This window comes from Prorops nasuta, unplaced genomic scaffold (assembly GCF_024137725.1).
Source record: "Prorops nasuta isolate Cenicafe-Biocafe unplaced genomic scaffold, Cenicafe_Pnas_1.2 PNAS00062, whole genome shotgun sequence".
Classification (NCBI taxonomy): Eukaryota; Metazoa; Arthropoda; class Insecta; order Hymenoptera; family Bethylidae; genus Prorops; species Prorops nasuta.
Genome location: NW_027116859.1, coordinates 444,649 through 466,798, shown reverse-complemented (window position 1 = coordinate 466,798; position 22,150 = coordinate 444,649). Strand labels below are relative to the sequence as shown.

At 42.0% G+C, this 22,150-nt stretch overlaps 1 protein-coding gene across 4 annotated transcripts in view; it reads left to right on the top strand.

Moving 5' to 3' along the window:
• The window catches only part of LOC136784645 (kin of IRRE-like protein 3), a 76,975-nt gene that overhangs the window by 48,456 nt on the left and 6,369 nt on the right, over window positions 1-22,150 (top strand). For all 4 annotated transcript variants that reach the window (XM_066745465.1, XM_066745466.1, XM_066745468.1 and 1 more), the window contains exons 2-5: window positions 11,196-11,323; window positions 17,991-18,174; window positions 18,357-18,492; window positions 18,870-19,078. In XM_066745465.1, the coding sequence (XP_066601562.1) occupies window positions 11,196-11,323; window positions 17,991-18,174; window positions 18,357-18,492; window positions 18,870-19,078 (657 nt within the window). The remainder of the gene's footprint in view (window positions 1-11,195; window positions 11,324-17,990; window positions 18,175-18,356; window positions 18,493-18,869; window positions 19,079-22,150) is intronic.

Here is a 22,150-nt window from a genome sequence, read left to right as displayed (position 1 = left end):
CACGTTACGGGGCCATAAATTTGTTACGTCGCCCGTTAACGGAGATCCGTGAATCACACAGCCTCGACATGATGGCAGGATGCATCCGCGAATTTCCATCGGCCTCTGACACGCTGACGAAAAAAACTAACGTTCAGAAAAACTATCCCCACCTCGTCGAACATTCGCGAATACATTTGTAGTCGCGTATATACAAACGACACTTTTCTGTAGTCATTAATCCACGCGCTATCAAAATTCAACGTAATGCAAAATCGATGAGAGATTCGTGGTTCAACGGCGTTTATCGGATTATGTTCTTTAACCATTGATAACGCAAAATTTCGAAGGGACGTACAGAGTGTATCTACAAAATTTATATAGATATCTTTAAAGAGAGAAAGAAAGAACGTTTCTCAGGACTTTTCGAATATTCCAGAATGTTTAGATTAACCAAAGAATTATTGCACCAGAGTTTTAAAGCTTTATCGCATAATTGATAACCATAAAAAAATATATTTTTTGTTTTTATCCCAAAAATACTTCATAGAACTTTGAATATTATACTTTACGCAAGGACAAAGAATCTTCACAGAGGTGGGAGGCTGTTCCTATTGTTGTTGTTCGTCGGTTCAAGTTTTTGATTCGGCCGGTGTCGAGTTTCACGTGGCTCCCTCTACGCCATTAATCGACACGCTCAATTAGAGGTATTCCCAAATTGAATTCCAGTCGCATTATCGTGTACGAGCGAAACGCTGTACTCGGATTTTCAAGTCTGAGGAAAATTCATGGCTATTTCCGAGATGCCTTTGGTCGAGAGCAGCTAACCTCAAATGAACTGTGTTCTTATTAAGTCCCGGGTAGTTTCGATGCAAAGTAACATCGTCGCGCTGTGCGGTTGATAAATTGCTTTCCCGGAATACGCAATAATACTCAAGTTCTCTTTCAGGCAAATGTAATCCACTCTGGAGTATCTGTTCCCTGAGCATCGCTACGTCGCTACTTTCCAGAACGCGATCTTGTTTTCGCAAGAATGTAATATAACCTTAAGAAGCTGAATAGCGAGTTTCATTTAGCAACGCTACTCATTAAAGCTTCTTTCTTAAATTTTAAAGTGAATATCAATGCACTTTATTGCAGAATTGCAACTGTTGGATAATGAAAGTCACCGTCCAGCGTGATTTTTCAGCATGAGAACGAAAATTAGTGTAGATGACGCGTCGGAAACTTCGGGATGGTGAGGACTTTCGGTCCTAACCTATGAAATTGCGTTATGGAAAGGTATAAAACAACATTGGAGGGACAGAGAAGTTCGGTCGGTCGTAGGATGAAGCAGAAATCTGACTTTGAGTGGAGAGGGAGGGGGAGGGGGTAGGGGGTTTAATTTACATGTTATTAGATGGAGTAATTATCAAGAGAGGGTTCCGGGAATATTGATCCCGTAACCCGAGCATCATGGAGTTAATCTGATATCCGACATCCTCAAGCTTGAATACAGCTGCAAAACAATACTGATTTACAGAGCTCTGGAAATGAACCGCTTAAGGATCGACGGTGAAGGAAAGTACCATAACTTTGTTGACAAGTCTAGATTGTTCTTCTTGAATGACCTTTCTCGTCAAAATACTTGCTATACTAACATCACAAATTTTAAAAAATATTTTTATCCTCAAAGTTACAGCAGTTTGTAAACTTTCAATTGTTTTTCTCGATTAGTATATATATTATGTTTTAATAAATATAGAAAATACGTTGAAGATACGAATGATACTGTACCTATATATATATATATATATATATATATATATATATAATCTCGATATTGGATAGATAGAAAAATCTTCGATATGGGTTGTTGCAGAATTTAACAAGCTGATAACAATTAAGTAAATTAAACGAAATGCAATGATTCTATATTGGTAGTCGTGCTTTGTATCCTACGGGACTTGAGCCGTGATAAAGAGAACGATCGAAGAGTAAGTCATAGCGGCGGCTCCTGGGAATTCATCTCCTACTCTTATTGCAGTTTCAGCTCCCGAAGGAGCTGACGTAACTTGATTAGGGAATGCGTGTTCATGTCATATCACTAAATTTTATGACACTTGCCACTCTGTGAGGAATGTACTTCTCCATATTAAACTGATATGTATTACCATAACACTCTATAAATATAAAATTTCTGCCTGAAATATTTTTCATACATCCGAAACAACCAATCCATTTCTGTTTTATCACATTTAAAATATAACCGACATTTTACCTCTGTATTTCTAATATTTGAATCCATTTAGCGGGAGGATGAAATAAACCTTTGGGTAGTATTGAAAGCCACTTGGAAAAACTTCAGATTTAATGGAGTCATCGCAAGCGGATGTTTTGAGCTAATGTAGAATAAGAACGATGTTGACTGGGAAACTTCGTTGAAATTCCACGTCGTGCTCTTCGCAAGATGCGGAATAAGCGGCAATGATTTATGCAAATCCGGAAGTCACTCTTGTTATATCTAGAAGTAGTGCAATCAAGCTGAGCGAACCTGCAAAAAACGCATGTTAATATATTAGTCTCAAAAATCAAATTTCTCATCTGCAGATTTAAAATTGGAAAAATAAGGGAAAAGCTTAATTAATTCACGATCATTGGAGCATCAAAAAAAAGTTCAATAATTGCGTATTTTCAGAGGTGAGAGAAAGATGAATGAAAAAAGCGGAAGAATCGCGGTAAATTAGTTGAATGGAGGCAGACTGGCGCGGAAGATTAACGATGCTGACGCCAATGACGCGAGATATCAGACTTTTTTCCGACGGGTATCCCAACCGCAAGCAGAAAGCGCGGGAAATCAATTGCAACGGCAATCGCGCCCTTTTTCACTCATCTTTTTATCTCCCCCTGCAAACCCATCCGAGAAAGAAGCTTTCCCTTCTTACTGTAAAGTAATATGGAGGGAATCCCCCGGCTAACCTCACTTTTTAGCGAGTAAAGGAGAATTTATCGTTCTCTCGGAGGAACAAGATATTTAGCCTGGGTTAGAATGTTATTCAACTGGCGGTGACTAGCGGATAACGACTCAATCAGGTAAGATTTAGTTTATGTCTGTAATATGAGTGGAATCTTACCTAACCTCACTTTTTGCCGGGCAGAAACGAATTCCGCATTCCTAAAGGAGCGGGTTATGCGGCCAATGTTGGAATGCCATTCGGCCAGCGATGATTAGCTGGGTAACGAGTCAATATATGGAATCACGCTTGAATATATGTTGGTGTGGATTGGACTCTTGAGGTGTGGTAGTGTTCGTGGTACTGGTGGCTACGGTGGCGAGAACACGTGTACCGAATGCACCGTTTGGCTTGGATAATCGTTCGATCGGGAAACAAACGTGTTCCGATTATCGTCGGACGCTCCAGTTTCGTACTGCCAACGTATTTTCTCCCCACCACACCAACACATACTTATACGCAGCGTCATCCGTTTTAAGCCAGTACAAATTCAAGCGGAAATAGTTATGCGATCCCGCAGAAGCAGTAAAGACGCGTATGGATAGAGTGTACGAAACAAATTTCTGAGAAATTCGGCGAAAATTTTCTCTTTTTTTCAAATATTGTCCTCCAGTTTTATTGTCAGCATTTCCGTTTCAATGGAATAATAACAATATCAACCGACGCGGTAATACTTTCCATAAGTTCCGTCAGGGATCGCTAGTCTCCTGAATTCTCCTATATCATCTCGTGCCTGTCCAAGAATGGCTGTTGGATCTTTTAAGCTGGTGATAAAATCTGATTGAATTTCAAGGCATGTAATTTAATATCAGTCACGTACACGGGTAACGCTGAGAGAGAGAGAGAGAGAGAGAGAGAGAGAACATACCAAGAGAAAAACCTATACATTTGCCAGAGTTACTTCATAAATTTTAGATGTAAACACATTAGCATTCTTCAGCGATATTCCTCGAATTGATACTTATTGGAAAATTTAGTAACCATCTGCGTCAATTCCGAGAACGTTTCAAGTATTCGCTATTGTCACTACTGTCAACTAGTGGGGATAAACAGCTCGAGGCTCGTATGGTAGTATTGCTACGGACGCTACATGGGATGGTTGACCAGTGAAATAATTTACCAGATGCATAATTTTGTTGATAAACATGCTATATTGTTGTATGGTGAATAACGAGGTTTGGCTACCAGAATCGATCGTTCTGTGGAGTTATTATGCCATATTAATTTTTTTTCAAGTTCTCGGAATACATGAGTTATAATACAGTATTTGTGTGTGGTTTCAATTGAAAGTGGAAAGAAATTCAATGTGAAAAAGTGTAATTAGGTGAATACTATATTCGAGAGACACGAAGAGAGTAAACAAGGAAAGAGGCATCAGTCTTGTGATAAACGAAGGCGACATGGAGGCAGCTGCAGAGAACAACGTCGAAATGTTGTCGTGTCAACCGATTTACTACTGGGCAAACGCGTCTCTGAATTTCCAGCACCACGAGAGACCAGAAAGGATTCAATTAACCGGCTCCGGAGGTCCCTTTTAGCTGGAGCTTTCATCGCGAGCCGGAAATCTTCCTGCAGATTTTATTTTCATCGGAGTCCTACGGAGAGTGTGCGATTTTACTGAGAGAGCCTAGCTAACTTTATTAAACGCGTCTGATTGATCCCTCCCCCCTCGCATTGCCTCTCTTTCCTTCTTTCTCTTTTCTGCTTAACCTCTGCAGGAATTACACGGATTTAGCAAGAGAAAAAGGAGAAAAAGAGAAGGGAGAGAGAGAGAGGTCAATCTTATGAATGTAGATTGGAAAAAATGAAGAAAAACTCGACACACGCGTGATCTATATGTGAAGTGATAACCGTCAAACGAAGGTGATAAAAAAATAGTATCGAAGCTGAAAAGCTCATTTTCATTTTGGAAATGTGGATTTAAGTTCCGAATGAATGCTGAGCTGCGCCATGTCGGTGCTGGTTTATGCGAAGATTTCGTTTCGTTTCCGACTGCTGGCAGATCAGAGAAGCGATCAGAGGCCGACGGATTACGTGGTATTCATCTCAGTCCTCAAAGCCGATCCTGCTGCTAAAAAAGAAAGTTTTCGGAAAGGGATCGAATAAAAAAGTGCGTTTGGAATTCTAGCCTTTTTTGTGCAGACAACACGCTTCGCCAAGTTAAAGCATACAAGCGTAAATCAATTAATGAACAATTAATCCAATTAATCGTTCCATTCTACAACAGAAAGGATTTACTTTTTTTTTACAAAAGACAATCCTTTCATCGATTTATGAACGACTCCATTCAATACAGGATTCGCTTCTATCGCATTGGAGCGATGCCGTGTTTTCAGGAAAATAGACGAATCACCATTGAAAAGCTCCATGATTTTTATTCCCAGTGTGGAATACTGGCAAGAATGCGTGCGCGAGACAAAGTTTGCATGCAGCAATCCCACCCCAAACCAAGCTGCTCTCCAAGTTTGATCATAAACTTCGACAGTGAATTTCCAAAGTGCATTTCCCCAATGCCTTAATCCCATATATTTTTATTCTACTCGTCTGAAAGCTCTGCTCAGCTTTTGATAAGCAGCTTTACAAGCCCGGACAGACGAGTTTTAGCGGTGATGCTGCTCGTTATTCATAATAGCGAAGCTTGGAAAGTACAAAAATCAAAGCTAAGTGACGACCAGCCGAAGGAGGAAGGCTCGCGCTACTGTTTAAAAGAAAATGAAAATCTCAAGGACTCGGGACGAAAAGTCCGAGTCTTGAAGAAGTACCCGAGTTACAGCATTGGGACTGAAGGTAGCAAGAGAGATAATTATTGGTGGATACAAAAATAATGGAGAATTTTGATGCTTCGTTTATTGCTGGTGGAGTTCTAACGTAACACTGTGGACGATTTGCGTTGAAACAGGACGTGTATAACCAGGGCTCGATTCCTGCAGCTGAATACACAAGCTAACGTGTTTTTTCGCAAACCCATAGTCGGTTGAACGTTGTTCCACGAGCCGCAACTAGAAGCAGACGTGCACAAACTATGATGGAGTGCTTGTCGCTGAAGCTGCTGGCCTCTGCCTGTGCGTTGCAAACTTTAAAGCTCGTCCCATTCTCACCCTCCACAACATCCTAGTTACTCTCCAGCGTAAACTTGTTTCCACGAACTTGCCACGCTCTGGCAACATTTCGCACGCGCCCATCGTGAGCTTTCTATCTTTCATGATGAGAAATAATGGATGTAAAAATGTTCTAGAGACAAAATGTCTTTATAACGTTGTCCTTTATTGAAAAATACTTGGGATATTGAGTGCCGAAAACACTTTAATTATCCTAATGTACAATGAAGGAAAATATTTTCCATAGATTATAGCTGCGAGCCTTAGCTCCACCCAAATTGCCGCAAGCAGGAAAAGTTCATTTATCCTCCAGGCTTGGCTAAGATTTTGCGGATATCTGCAGTAAACAGGGGCCATATGTCTCCAAGATTAAATCTGGGAGCACCTGGTGCTGCTTTCAAAAATAATAACGTGATTTCAGCATCGAAAATTTACCAGGGCTACTCTTTCCCTTTGCCTCTCTTTCTCTGTAAACGTGACGAGCTTTTGCTTCCAGATTTATCCATGTCTGCACTTCACCCCGCGTGCCGGATCTCTCTCGTCAGTTAATTTCGTTTGATTTCCCGTGCTTCCCTCTCTCGAATTTTTTATTGAACGGACCATCGTGCATTCAAACCTCGGCCAAAAAAGTTTAAATCCAGCAGGAAAACAGCAATGCAAATGGGTCGAGCTCGTATGATGAATCGCATGTCATAATTTGTGGCTCAAAAAGAGTGAAAACGGCTATAGTGGTAGGGACGGTCGTGGATCTAGTTAGAGAAAGAGGGAGAGAGAGAGAGAGGGATGCAACGGTAGATGTGGGTGACGGGGTGAGTGGGTGAACGTACGAGTGGGAAAAGGGGTGTGAGTACCAAAGCGGGATCAACAAACAGATTAATCTGCGTTACGTTCTGCTCCGGGCGTGGACTGTGCACGTCCTGGTTGTGCGGGTCGGGGAAACGGACGGCATGCGCGATATGGGAGAAGGTAACTAACTACGGAACGAAAGGGAACCAAAGAGGAAAGATAAAAAGATCGCCAGCTGAAAAAAGCCGAGTGGGAGGAGTCCACATAGTGCTTGCGAAGAACTGGAGGGAGATGAGTAAATTTAATTCTCCCAAGGTCATTTATCAAAACGCAAAACGTGGAATATTCTCATCCCACGATCGTGTCACACCGTTACGTGCACCAACCTGTCCGCGCGATACATATATAAATATATATATATATATATATGTAAGCTTCTAGTGACAGTGTGTCGAATTTTAAAGTGTGTGTAGCAGGTCTCCGTTGTGTATTAAATATGTTGGAGTGTGCGCGTGTGTGCGTATAAAGTTTACAATACGTGTAAATGCGTACTGTGAATGTGAAATGAATTTTATGCGAGTGAATTTGTCGAATCGTCGTATTCGTCAATAACCATCATTAAAAACGTATAGGCAGGAATATAAAGCTATTTATAGTTGGTGAACGACCGTTGAATGGGTTGTTTTCGCTCTAACCTAATTAAGCACTCCTCAGGGGGATGGAAAACTGGTTAAGCCGGCTCTTCCGGCAGGGACACGCTCCATTTTCCAGAATCCCCGAGTGAATTATCGCTCGTCCCAGCGTTCTCCTTAGCTGTAAAGAAGCTCTCCGCCATTTTTATTTACAACTGCAGCGCTATCCCGATACACTCGTATACTTCTTACCTGGGAACAGCTGGGGGCGTTTACCACTCTACGTTTTTCCCGCTGAAAATCCATGAGCAGTTCCGAGACAGAAGTTCAATCTCTTATGGGAAACTTCCCCCTTACTGTCGTTTCTTTTCATTGCGGAAGAAACAGAAACGTTCGGTAAAGCGAATTATTTGAATGATGGTGGTACATACAAAAGATTTTCATAGGCTGATGACAAAAACTGATGGACATTGGGAAACAATAAAATATAAATCGAATATTATCATAACCATCATTCCGGTTCAGCTGTATCACAATATTTCCCCTATTCGAGGTATCGTCAGTTTTCACTGCATTCAAAATTGGTCAATTATTAATCTCCGATTTGAATTATCGGGGCAAATAAATCTGCTCTGCAGCGGTCTTGCAACGTAACTTGATTTTGGCAATGAACCGTGCGAGCGTTATTCAAGCCTCCTATTCGTACCAATTAAGTTTGATCAGCTGCAACTAAATATTTCGTTAGCTTTCAAAAATCAATCCAACTGCCGACTAGAGGTATAATAAAACACAGGCAAAGTCCTGAAGTCGTTGGGCCGTTGATTAAGGACCGTATCTGAGTCCATTATTTAATAATAAAAGCTTGGGAGACCGGCAAAGGAAGCGTTTTTACGATTTCCAGTCAGGCCGATAAAAGCTTCTGAATATTTCGAGAAACTTCGCTCCAATTACACGGTGCTAGGAGCCGGAGAGATTTTAACTCCTGGAATTGACGATCCGAGAGCAAATACAGCTTGTGTACCTAAGGAGAAATTATAATGGGCCTTTCTGCATCAATTTTAACCCGAAAGTTTCAGCGAAAATTCTTGGAGATGTGTCGAGGAATATTGGTGGAAGAATATTTTTCAGTGGAGTATCTTAAGTTACGGTTGAAAAGAGTCTTTTTCCAGAGAAGGAAGGAAAGGTTAGTCGGGGCTCTTCCAGCGTTGAATGACACTTGCTGGAGACTGAAAGCTCTTCGAGACGCAGAAAGATTAACGACCTGTTGTGTAACAGCGGTTTACACATGTTCCTCCAGCCTGGCTTAATGCATTACTGCCATCCTCCAAAACAAAGAGAAGCGCTTTAAATGCAAATCTAGTACATCATCAAAGTTAAATAATCTTTTCCAAGTTAATCTCGTTAAACAAACACTCCGTCTTCTTTCATTATTTTCCACTTTTCACGGCTCCCTTGCGTCACACTCATTCGTCTCGCCGACGTTTCATAATTTATTTAAATTATATCCCGTATATATATATATATATAATACATTCACATTCATCTCGTTTTGAATGATAATTCTTCTTCGTTTATCTGCATCACTTTCCCGAAGATAAAAACGGATAATGGAATTTGATTTTGTATTTTCGGAATATTCCAAGTTACGTTAAAATCACTTTCTCTCGAGGAAATGGCCGAGCTAGGGATTTTGCATTTAAATTCTGAGCTACCAGCCCCGAAAATGAACTGGGATTTCCCTTTACAGTTTCAGCCTGATGAAATGTAAACACGGTCGATGCGGACACTCCGCGTTATCTCGAAATTTTTTCAATTAGAAACCCACCGCGCGTATGAACGTCTTTGAAAAGTCAATAAAGACCTGGTGAATTAGAGTCGGTGTGGATTGTTTCAGTTATTGCAGCCGAATGAATCCGCTGCACAACTTAATTAACCACTCACCGTCTTTCCAGTCGTCATTAAACCTTATGAATTCTCTTTTAGACGCTCCCTCATTAACCATTTAATCAATAAAACTTTGCTACTTATTGCGATACACTCGTCTGGAGCAAGAAGTTCTCAGGCTATAAATTATAGCGACATTAAAAGACAAATATATTCTGATTTAAAACTTTGACGCACATTTGTATGAATCTAACGAATAAATAAAAGCAAACAACATATATGTAGTACTTTTATTTTCTCAAGTAATTGTATACATGCAAAAACAGAGTTATCAGATATGTATATTCCAGACGTAAATTTGGACGATTCGGCTGACCCTTGACCTGATTCTGCTATCTACCTGTTGCCACTCTTTCAAATTGGAGGGTTCTTAAAATTATAGCAATCCAAAACAGCAGTCCGGATATGATAAATCCCTTTTGGCCCACCGAGTTTGTCAGGTTCAGTCTCCTGCAGATAGAAAATAGAATTTTGCAAATATAATCAGGAAATGAAAGGTAAAGGTAGATGCTAACCTCTTCCGGAATAAATTAAAACGTAATAAAAGAAATTAGAGCGACTTTGATGTTTTAATAACATGCCCGTTAGTTTCCTGGAGGAGGTTAGAATGTTAAGCGAACCTCTTGCCTACCTGGGAATATAAAGTAAAGATTAAAGTGGAATGTAGATGGTCTTGTTCACGCATATTATTGCGATAGTCTCTGCGGGAGGACGACCTGCTCGTTACCTTGCGCTTTGTTAATTTTGCAAAGTTATTCTCTTGCTTGTCCGATGCACCGTGCGTTCAGAGAAAAACGAGCTTTATTAATCATTCACTCCAGCTAGGTGAAAAATTGAATTTTTAACTGCGCAATCCAGCGGAAAGCAACTCGGTTGAGGCTGGCTTGGCCAGTTTCGATGTTGCTCACAGATACACGAAATGGAACATACGCATACGTATAAATACAACCTGTCGAAACAGGAACACACGCGTATATATATGTAGATAAAACTTTGACCTCGCCTGCCATTGATAGAAAAATATCGGGTTTCCCTCGACGTTGGTGGTGAAGAAAACCAAAACCCCCTGGTAGTTATCGATTCACACTTTTCTCAAATTTCCTGCAAGAATAGCAAGGGGATTGTTATTTTTAGTTCTTAAACGTAAAGAAATATTGAGTTATTATTAAAAGGAATAATTTTCTTAATACTTACGATATATAGAATTTATTCTTTATTTTTCTAAAATAATTATTAGATTCTTCGTTTCATCTTAGATGTAGGTGAATTATGATTCATAGGTAAAAAATATTTCCACGCGCTACCAGAATTTTATTAATTCATATGCTTTGCCTATCAACATTAGCTATGATTTTTCTCTTCCAGTATATGTTTCAGTTAACCCACTTTTTCCAACAAAAGTCTATCCGTTCGTTAACGTTACATTTAATACACTCATGTGACGAGCTCTCTGATTAAATGAGAGGTCGCATTTCCTCTTCTTTTTTTTCGTTATCCGTTTAGGGACTAATACAATTGATGAATTTAACTGGGGAATGCTAAAGATCGTCGTTTAGATCCGACAAGTTAAACGAGTTTACAAAGTTTGGAATTAAATAACAACTTTAATGAGAGGCAGCCCGGTTAAATGTTCCGTGCCAAGCAGGAATTCACACTATTTCGTTAAGTTACCTCTTTTTCTCCCAATTATTTCAATTCCATTAACTCTATCCGTGTTTATTTATAGAGAGTCAGCACGGCATAATCTATAAATTTGTTTCCAGCTTGCCAGGGGATACAGCAGTTTGAGGAGACCCCGCAGTACACGGAGGTTAATCCTGGGCAGGACGCGAAGCTCACGTGTCGAGTCCTGGGGAAAAGAGGTCAATGCATTTGGCAGAAGGATCAAAAAGTGAGTAAACGCGACTTACTCGATCTTATTAATATTCCAAGTGATATCTCCTTTGCGCTTAATTTATGAGCGAGGGACGAAGCATGGCAGATTCCATCGAAATATTTCTGCAACGTAACTGATGCATTTTACATTCTGCGGCTTTTCTTATTTTCTATTTCGTCGGAGAGCCAATAAACTCCGGCCGAATAAGTTTGTCTCAGAGCGGCGGAGGGGGGAAGCGGACGTTACGTGCCGGTCGACAATAAACATTCATTTCGCTCGGATTCCCAGCAGCGACTCTCTCCTAGCACGGTCAAACTTACACGGAACTCCACTGAAGTATAACAAAGATTCATCGGCCACGATAAATATCTCATTGATAATATCGCAATTGTTGTAACGCGCTTCCTTTGCCCAAAGGTGTTTTTCACTGTCTTCACCAACCAGCATTCCTCCTGCACCGCCATTTTGATTTATCAATGCCCGAGCAGCAGCCACCCAGGATCACCTTCAATCTTTGTTTCATGCTCTTTTTGCAACTCGCCTCTTGCTTTATACCCCCCTAACACGCGCCAATTTATTCCATACTCTTTACCGAGCATTTCGCAGCGACACAGCAAACGGATTTTGCATGGATTTTGCACGCTAAACACAAGTAGGCTTGGAGACGTAAGAGAAGCTCGGAAGACTACAATTTCGCTAATCCCAGCAACCAAGACAAGTTGCAAACTATCTCGAATTTAATCCCTCCGCGCACGAGGGCAAAAGCAATTATTCAAATCCAATGAAATACGGTATATGTATATATGCTTTGGGATAAACGAGTTACGTCAGATTTAACGCCGCTTTGTTTCTTTTTTCCTCTCTCCCTCTCTCGTTCTTTTTCTATTTATTTGTGCGAGCGACAATGTTATATAGGCATCTTGGAAATATTTTTTCCCGCGTGAGGTAATATTTTTGCAGGTAGCACGTAATTCGCACGTAGCACGAACGTGTTTGTGTGTCTACCGAGGAGTGCAACTTTTCTCAGCAGCGATGCATTCCACGTACGTCGAAGCACGCGAGTATATATTTGTCTGGCAGGCGCTTGCTTGATTGGAGATGAGACGTGGAAGTCGATAGAGAGGAGAGTGGAGTGGAGAGAGGGAAACGAAGAGAGAGCTCGACGGAATTGGCGAGAAAGCAACGAAAGACGTTAAGGACGATGTCGTTGATTGCTCCACTGTCCTTTTTTCGCCTTCCTAGCTTTCACCCTCTCTGTTTCACGTCCTTTTTTTTCTCGCCGAGCCCACCTGTTTTAGTTTCCTTTTCTCCCCCGCCCACCCCCCCCTCCCCCAAACCCCCTCCTTAAGCTCAATGCAACTTGCGTAGAATAGGGAAATCACCAGTCGACCCTTTGCCACCAAATGAAACCTTGAAGCTTAGTCCAGACGCTTTTGTAATCCACGCGCATCAAATGACCAAATTCTATTCCTCGTTTCACACTGCATCGCCGTATATAATTAAACCTTAAGCTTTTCTCAATTTTACACCTTATCTTTTTTGTAATTCATCATTATGATTCTTTAATTTGATCGCACTTAATTGTTTTACTCGAGGAGATGAAATTTTTTGCCGGCAATAAAATTATTCGTTCTTGGTTTTTATCTGGGATATCCTTTTCCACTTCGTTTGACTGTTCTTTCTTAGAAAATCGTCATTTCCTTTAATTAAGCTCTCTAAGGGTGGCCGTGAACGTCGCGTAAAGCAGCCGCGTATAACAATCGGCCCTCGCCAAAAGGAGAAAGCCCCGCACTCGCAAAGGTTCTTGCAATTTTTGCAGTAGGTACTCCTTTGCTACTTTTCGCTTTGCGAGAGAATTTCTTTGAAAACTCCTTTATTGCATAAAGTTTGTTGCATAAAAATCCGTATCTTTTAAAAAAATTATCTTCCATGCTAGAGAGAAGCCGAAGAGTCAATGGGTTAATATGAATATTAAATTTAATAGATGGTAGACGATCGTCCGCAGAAAGTATTGCTGGATAAATTAAAGGAAGTAGAAGGGAGAAAAAATGCAGCGCTGCGGAATTTTCCAGGCTTACATAGTCACAGCCCCTAATTTACCCGCCGGGTTGTGGTGTTGGACCACGCGGTTCTCGTTAATGTGCAAATTCATCCTTCAGAATAATGCGGAAAATTTTCGTTGCGTCAGAAAAACCTGCTGCGTGGACAAGAATAATAAATACCTATTATTTTTCGCAACAGTTCTTGCTCTGTATACGATTTGGTTCTCCTGTGTAATTACGACAAAAACTTGTACGCATCTGCGTAGTATTCTTCCCATGCTCAATAAGCTCGGCTTAACCTCAAAAAACCTTAAGAAAAAAATAAGTCGATTAACTACCAAGCAGCCGTACTGAATTCTCGCATAAATTTCAATCAACTGCGCTATAAAAGAGCCGGGATAAAGATGGTGGCTTATAAGAAAGAAACTGAGGTATACACTGTATAGTCGATATTAAAAATTTACCTACAGCCACACTGAATCTTATAAGAATTTTCATCAATAAACTCAAAACACAAACAATATTTTAACATTAGCACTAAAGCTACCATTTCGTGGTCAAATAACTCTTTTTAAGTGTAAACGCTGGATAAAAGAACACGTTGGTACATTTAGTGTTAAGCAAATATTTTTTCAAGAGCACTATTTTTTTCTTTTTTTAAGAAGAAGAAGAAGACATCAGATTATCTTTAGCAAACACAGTGTACAATTGGAAATATCCGAGCGAATGTTTTATCCAGGCCTTAGATCGGATTATCCTGATGAAAGTAATATGGAAATTAATGCGCGCCAAGGTACCGTGTATATTTAAGCGTAAATAAAAGTAGTTTGTCGGTGTTTAGGGGTAGATTGCACGCAGCACTCGCGAGGTCGTCATACTTAGAGGACGGTAAATATTGGACTATATTATGCGAGTACACACTATACACTGGCTAAGGGACAACAGGTACTTGAAATATATTTAATAGTGCCTGCGGTCCGTGAAGCTTACAACGCTTCGTCCTCCGAATGGAACTGAAAGAACAAACTATAAACTTATGGGAAGCCACCTCTACTCGAAAACCACTTATCCTTTACTCACAGGGCGCGCGTATATTATATGGTCTTCCAGTATACAAAACTTCCCCCTCTATACTGACCCTCTTCAATCCCTACTCTTGCACTGCTTCACCGGACTCCCTCTCTACTATACGATGATTCCCCGAATTCTATACGCTCGATCAAAACAATGGCGTTCCATGAATCCCTCCACTATAATCTCTTCTGAAAACTTTCGAAACAAATAGTAAACAAAAGAATCCAGATTTTTCAATCCTCGCGCGTTTATATTATGTTATATCCTCATAATAAAATCCGTCGAGAATATAATTTTAGGTTAGAGAATTTTATTTATTGTTGGATGACAGTCTTGATAAGCCGAGTATAAAGAGGAATTAAAATGGCTGAGTTTAAAGAAAGAAGGATTCCCGGTGTCTGAAAAGTCAGCTTTTCAGCAATGGCCTTTTCGACGCCGACTCTTCCTGGCCCGTTAAGCCTTCTTTATCCATACCAAGAGACTCTGTTTCTTCCCGCTGCTTCAGCCGAAAGATCGTCGCCTTTCGCTTCTCTCTCTCTCTCTCTCTTTCTCTTTCTCTTTCTTTTTTTCCAAGGCGTTGTAACGACTTGAAATTTAACGACTTCAATTTATGGCGTCGTTTGACGCTCACTTCACCAGCACCAGCGGGCCTCCACCGTCCAACGTTATTCACCTTTGCCCTCGCGAGAAACTTTGCGACGTTGTCGCGCAAAAGCGCAAAAGGAGGCGAGAAGCTGCACCGCTATAAGCTCGCACTCAAAGTCTTTTCTCTCATTTGGACAACGTCGAGATCTCTCGCTCGCGCGCGGAACGTATTTATACGGCTTCTTGCCAGCACGCTGAATATCACATCCAGCCGGAAATACGTTATTCCACGCGAATACAGGATATTATGCAAATTTCATCCGCTAGCCAGCCTGACAAATACCCGGATTTTTTGACTCTGCCTCGGAGGCACCTAACCTAACTGACGTATCCCGTCTGGGGAAAAACTCGAGCTGGAGCTTTTTCTCAACCGAAGCCCGATGTACAGATACGTTTCCATTATATCGAGACGCGCGTTCCTCTGACGCGCGACTCTACCGGAAACGCCGCCATTTCTGTCGCAGCTGGGATTTTTCATTAGGATTTATGCTCCGCGGAGACCCCACCAGACGGTCCCGCTCGTTTTTCAATCTCTTTGGAAAAATTGCGTCGGATTAAATTATGTCGCGAATTAATTCGCGAAATTACGCGTTCCGCGAGTGAAATATCAAAATCGGGATAACCTTGTTTCCGGCTAAAAATTAACCCAAACAGATTCAGCCCGGCAACGTATATATAGTCACGAGAATCCGTTGTTTCGAAAGATTAATTGCATTTTCCGTGGGATCTAGCGAATTAAACTTGGTTGCACCTCTGATTCAAGATGGCCGCCGTACGAGCGAACCTAACCTCTGCGTTGGCACGTATTTCGGTAAATATCCTAGGATTCTGGCAAAAACTCGGAAGGAATGTTTCGAACAAAGTTCGATAAAAGTTGATGAAGGTTTTAAGGGGAAGCCTAACTAGTTTAGCTGATACTATTTACTCCGCACGCTCAGTGATTTACCGTAACATCACACATTAGGAGTTTCACGGCATTCCGGGCTGTAAGTTGGGAACTATCTGGGAGGGAAGTTGGGAAATTCCAGGAGGCCTTATCCCGGGGATTATTGTGAACTATCGATTCCGGGACGATTTGCCTATATTTCGTAACTAGCGAAGAGATTGGGCTTGCTCGACTCCATGTTATCGAGTGCCTTTGGCCGAGGGCTGCGTACCCGTTTAGCCTCAGCGCCACAAGAGGAAAGTGTGCGCCCGTGTACAAGCGCGCCGCAGAGCTTGTACTTCCATCTGCAACGACTGCAACAGATCTGCCAAATGCGCCTGTGTGCGAGTGGTAGTAGTGTCTGCGGGTGCATTACGCTGATTGCTGGTCGTGGCCTCTCCGGAGAACACAGAGCTGGGAAGAGGCATGGTCGAAGAGAGTGGGGGTGGTGGTGGTGGTAGCTGGAACTGGAAGGCCGGATGGAAAAAGAGAAACGGCAGTAAACCGGCGGCTATACGAGAGGGGAGAGAAAGGATGGATAAGGACCCTTCTCGTTAAGTAAGCGAACGCTCGCCTACGTACTTGCTACAGCCAGCTTGGATTTTAATCCTTTAAATGAATGCCGTCACTCTCATCGCTTCGGCTCCCTGCAAGAATCGCCCTTTTGCGAAACGACAAACTCCTATTCCATCCAACCTCGACCTCCCCCCCCCCCCTCCACCTCCTTTCCAACCCCTCACTCCATTACCCTTTCCCCTTCCCCCACCCCAGTAGCGCGCATCGATACTCTTTTCTATCCTCGAAAGCACCTAACCTAACTTTCCTCTCCAGTCACCCAATTATCCACCGTATCGTCGCTTTATATGGTTTCTCGCCGATTAATTCGCCTTGTTCACCATTGCAGTTGAACGTGAAACAGGAAGCACCGCTATAATTTTCAGCCATCACCGTTTTTACGCCGTGTTTTTCCTCGAGGTGGATGAAGATGGCGTGAGTAATGGCGCCATTACGCGTGGTTGGAGTACATTTGGTAATATCTTCCAGCGGGGCTTCAGTTTCTGGTCCATGGGAGGGGAAGACTCCTCTGGTTTAGCATCGGCTCATTAGTCTTGTCCAAAGCCGGTGTCTCGCGCTGGTAGACACAATATTAACTCCGTGCAGGAATAACCATCTCAGTCATTTCCGCTTTTCCCGCGCGCAGCTAGCGCCATTGTCTTCTCGCTCCCGAGTGATAAACCATGGGCGGACCTTTGGGATCTCGAAGCCTCTTCATTACTAATAGCGTAGTCACACACTGGAATCCAACCATAACTAACGTAGACCAACCATCCTCTTCCCCTCCTCCTTCCCCCTCCCCTCTTTCTCCTTCCAATACCAAGGACCCATGAGAAATGTCGAAGAAACGTCCGAAAAATCTCGCGGGAATCGAATAATTCAACCAATCTCCACTCGACTTTTACGAGACATTACTGGTGGCTCTCTTGAAAAAATCATGAGAGACTCTTCAAACACTCCCCTTTGCTTTCTGGTGGTTTGCACGGGATAGCCAAGGGTCTGCTTCCTCGCGTGATTGACGGTTTGCGGGCATCCAAGTGATAAACCGGGTTCGGGATGATCGTACAAAAGATCAGGGATTACAGGGGTGAAAGCATGATCGTCTCTGAAAGCATCTCTGCTGGGATAAGCGGACCGAGCGAGATTACGAAGGTAGGAATATAATCGCCAGATCGATCCTTGAATTATGGCCTTATTATGACTGCGAAACTGCCAAAGCCGCACTTTCCAACAGCCTGAATTAGTCCCGGATGAAAGAGCCCTCCACTCCCCTTTCTTCAAAGCTGTCGATAATTCATTTTCGATCCCTGAAGAACCCCTCCTCCATGGTCCGTTCCCCTATCCGGTTATCAGGTCCACTTGAAATATTTCCATGACCATCGCATAATCAAGCTCCATTCTTTTCGACAATATCCTTTATGGTGTCATTTCGAAATTTTAGCCTATCGGAATGCACCTGAAAAAGTACGAATGGGTAGGATCCCCGGATATGGGCGACTGCTCGGTTTGGATCAGATCGGCCACTTTGGAATTCGACGATGGTCTATGGCAGTGCCAAGTGACCGCTAGTGACTTCACCACTCAGGATGCCTTGGCTTCGGAACCCGCGAGACTCGTCGTTAGGGGTAAGATTACTCTCTTGTCTCTTTGCGCGAATATACACGAGTTAAGACTCACGTCTGACCAATGATCGACCACTTCCACTCGATAACCACATTTTGGAATAACAGAGTGGTCTTCGCGAATTAAAACGATCCTCAAGTGATTTCATTTTTTTATATTATTCAGTATGATTTTCTGATTTCAGTGAGTCCGCAGCGACCACAAATAGAGTACGCTGACCGTTTGATCCTGCCTGGCAGCAATGTGACCGCACGAGCGGGCGAGATCGCGATACTCACTTGCAGAGCTCGTTATGGGAATCCCTCGCCATTAATTAAATGGTTCGTAATTATTATTATACTTATATAAATATAGCTAGTCTTTTCCTTTTTCAACATCGTGGACCACCCAATCCCGCTGCTCTAGTCAAAAGAGACCACGTTTTTTAAGGACTCCGAGTCTGTAAGTGGTCTAATGGGACAGGAAAGGTGTTTTCTTTGAAATAATTCGATGGCATTCAAAATTAACGAATCGTTGTGAATTAAATGGTTCGTAGTGCTCCTAATGGTCCATATGAAATTCGTGGACCCTTCGAGCTTCTAGTCTGGCTAATCTTGAAAGGGAATACCTGAAGAGGCGCATGAGAGTGGGAATGGGTGTTCGTGTCCGAGTGTCAGGCTAAAATGGCGTCCTTGGAAATGGAAATGTGGGTGCACAGGTATCTCGGCGAGACCGAATTGAGAACTCAGAGGCCTCAGATGAACTCGACGGAGAAAGATAATCCACGAACTTGGGCGACGTACAGCGTTTGCGAGATTTTGGCCGAGAGGTCACGATACGGTCAGCCCATAAGGTGCGTCGCTATTCATCCGGCATACTCCAATCCTACCATGTCATCCAGTACGGAAGTGAGGTTCGACGTGAGATGTGAGTACTTAAATTATATTCACACTTTATCACCTGCATTACTATCTTCATTGATAACTTTGGTTCCATCCCCCTCATATATAATGTAGTATTGTAATAATAATAGTGTTCTTTAAAAATTAATCAAAATACATTGGCTTATAAAATTTCCATGTGGTTCTTAGAACAAAATGAGAAAAATGAATTACTTGTTCGACTTTTTAAAAAGACGTAAACAAAACTTCGCAGTTGCTTTCGCTACTTACAGAGGATAACATCATTGTAGAAATTATGCGAAAAATGGTCTTCGAGGAAGCTGAGATCAATCAGGAGACTAGAAGTTTGTTAACAAAACTTTATAGCGATGTCCCGATGCACCTTTAAATTTTGGCCTCATATCACTGTTACATCCATTATTCCTCAATCCGCTGATAAAAGAGTTTTCAAGATTTTCTTCGCAAACGTGTACAGATGATCAATACAAATCTTCTCAACTGATCTTCAAAAGATTCGATTAAATCAAGTTTGACTGTAAAATTCTAAACAAAAAGTTGACATCAGTTTTGGTTATCCAATGAGAATTCTTGGAACTGGAAGTTATTATCAATGTAAGACAATTGGAAAGTTACGAGTGACCGGATAATGTGATGAATTTGATTGGGTACGGTAGGAGTTTGTTGTTGAAGGGTGGTGATAGAAGGGGAGTAAGGAGGAAAGTGCGAGTATAACAGGTAGTGCTTGCACCTGTGCTTGCATACAGAGGGTCTGTATTGATTACGAGTATTATCCGTTAGAGACCGTTTCAGGGCAAATTGAAAAGTTCACCTCAAAGCCCGCTGCTACAACAGGATTGGAGAAAGGCACTGGTGTAGGATGAAAGGGGAGGGGGTTGATCCGGAGTAGAGGGGTGGTAAACGCGACGGCGGAACAGGGGAGGAATTACTGCGATCCAAACAAGAAGGGGTTGGGGTGGAGGGTCCACACTGTGAATTCCCTTGCACGTTTCCAACCCTCTGCCTGCGAAAGCGAACACAGAAGCCTGAACACCGAATGGACATGGATCCAGCGCTCTTTGCACACCGCGAATCTTGTTATGGTGAGTGCAGCCGATGCGAATGGGTCAGCAGGTGCCTGCTGGACCGTGCATTTCCGATACCCCGTGCTTCTTCGACAAACTTCAAACGGACAGCAGTGAAAACCATAAAGGAAACCCCGAACAGCCTCAAAATCCCAAATAACCCCCTAACCTTTAAAACTGCAAAACCAGAATGAATTATTCACTCCTGCGACTTCCACAATTTCAGCTTTATCAAAGGTTCTCAGTAAGGGGATGGAAGTACTATTAAGGTTAAAGTCTTCGTGTGATTTTTCAAGCAAGATGTCAATTATCTCGGTAGAGTATTGAGGGGTGGAAGTCTTTTCGTGTTCTCATTTAACCTCTGATGAAAGAGGTGGATTATTTTGTTTGGGATATTGATGATCAATTTGAAAGGACTAAATTTCTTTGAAAGTCAACTGAAATTAAAAAGAAGAATGTTTCAATGATCCTGAAGAGTCGGATGATGCACGGTTTACTTTTCATAAACCTTCGATGGATCGGTGCAAAAATAATGCAGTAATTGATAGAAGGCTCAGTGTGATGGAAAATTAATGCAAGCTCGAAAGCTCGTGCTAACATTGCATCGAGGAACAAATAAATAAATACACATTCGTAAACAAAGAAACCACTGGAACAACCCAATAAATTTACAGCGGAAGATCTCATGATGGGTTTTCTAACTAATTTTCAGCTTTTGGATAAAACTAGTGGGAAGGATATACTGGAGTGAATTTTTTCGAGCTTTTTTTCATTCGGTTAAACCGGTTTTCTATGAATTATAGTTAATTGGACCGGCAGAGCTGACTGGACCTGCTGTGGAGATTACGATAAGTGATAAATAGAGCAAAAAATTAATTCGTTGGTCGAAAGGTCACGAGGGCGGATTCTTTCTCTCTGGCTGTTTTAAAATTTATTGAATTCGATTTAGTATCGGATGAATTATATCGAATTGAACTAGTTGAGCCGACGGGACCTACCGTAGGTCTCCAGTTATGTGCGATAGAAATAATGCAGGGGACAGTATAGCGATGGAATTTTGGAATGGGAAATGTGAATAGTGAGAGAGAGAGAGAGAGAGAGAGAGAGAGAGAGAGAAGGGGTGGGGGTGTAGGAGTGAAGAAGAGAGTGAGAGAATACGAGGGGAATTGTGAATGGGTCAGCGGGTGTTCGTTCGCGCGTATTTCGAAATCATTGTTACGTGAAATGAACAGCTGCGCAGGCTATCCGCGCCTGACCCGGAAATGGTGATTCGATTCGGACCTTCCATCGACTTTTTCATCTTCCACCTCTGCTCCCATCACCAGCTTAAAATCTCCGTGTATTTCAACGTGAGTTTGAGGCCATGAACAATACGGACCGCGATACGTCATCCGCCATTTTACTCAATTCCCTAACCTATAAAGATATGGAACTTTCCTCTCAGAAAAGTATTAATCAAAATGGCGGACGTCCGCCATTTCGTGTACAATGCGTGATGGGGAACCGGTAATCTTTTAGTGGAATATTTTTGTGCGTGATAATTAATGCCCGTTGACGACAGATCCCATGTTTTCAAGTGCGTATGCAGCACTATATATATATATATGTTTCATGAACACTTAACGGAGATGTACGGGATGTTAATTAGCCAAAGGCCCGAGGCACTTTTTGCTAAAAACATCCCGCGGCAATAAATGTGATAAATAAAAGCCATTGCATAAATGAACCATGAGTTGCAGCTCTGAAGGACCAGCTTTCCTACTAACCCCCTCCCCCGCCAACTTTTGCACTCTCACCCCACTATTCCCTTGTCGTCCGTACCAATTCCGTCTAAAAACCAGTTTCCACTTTTCGCTTACAATTTTTTTCAAGCAAATCACGCTTTCCCTCTATTTTTACGTTACAGTAATACGCGAAAACTCTGCTATTCGAGGAATCGGTATAAAAGTTTCGTTGAAGAATTAAAAAAATGTTTCTTCGTGCTTAAAATTGCTCTAAACATCTGGGAAACGCAA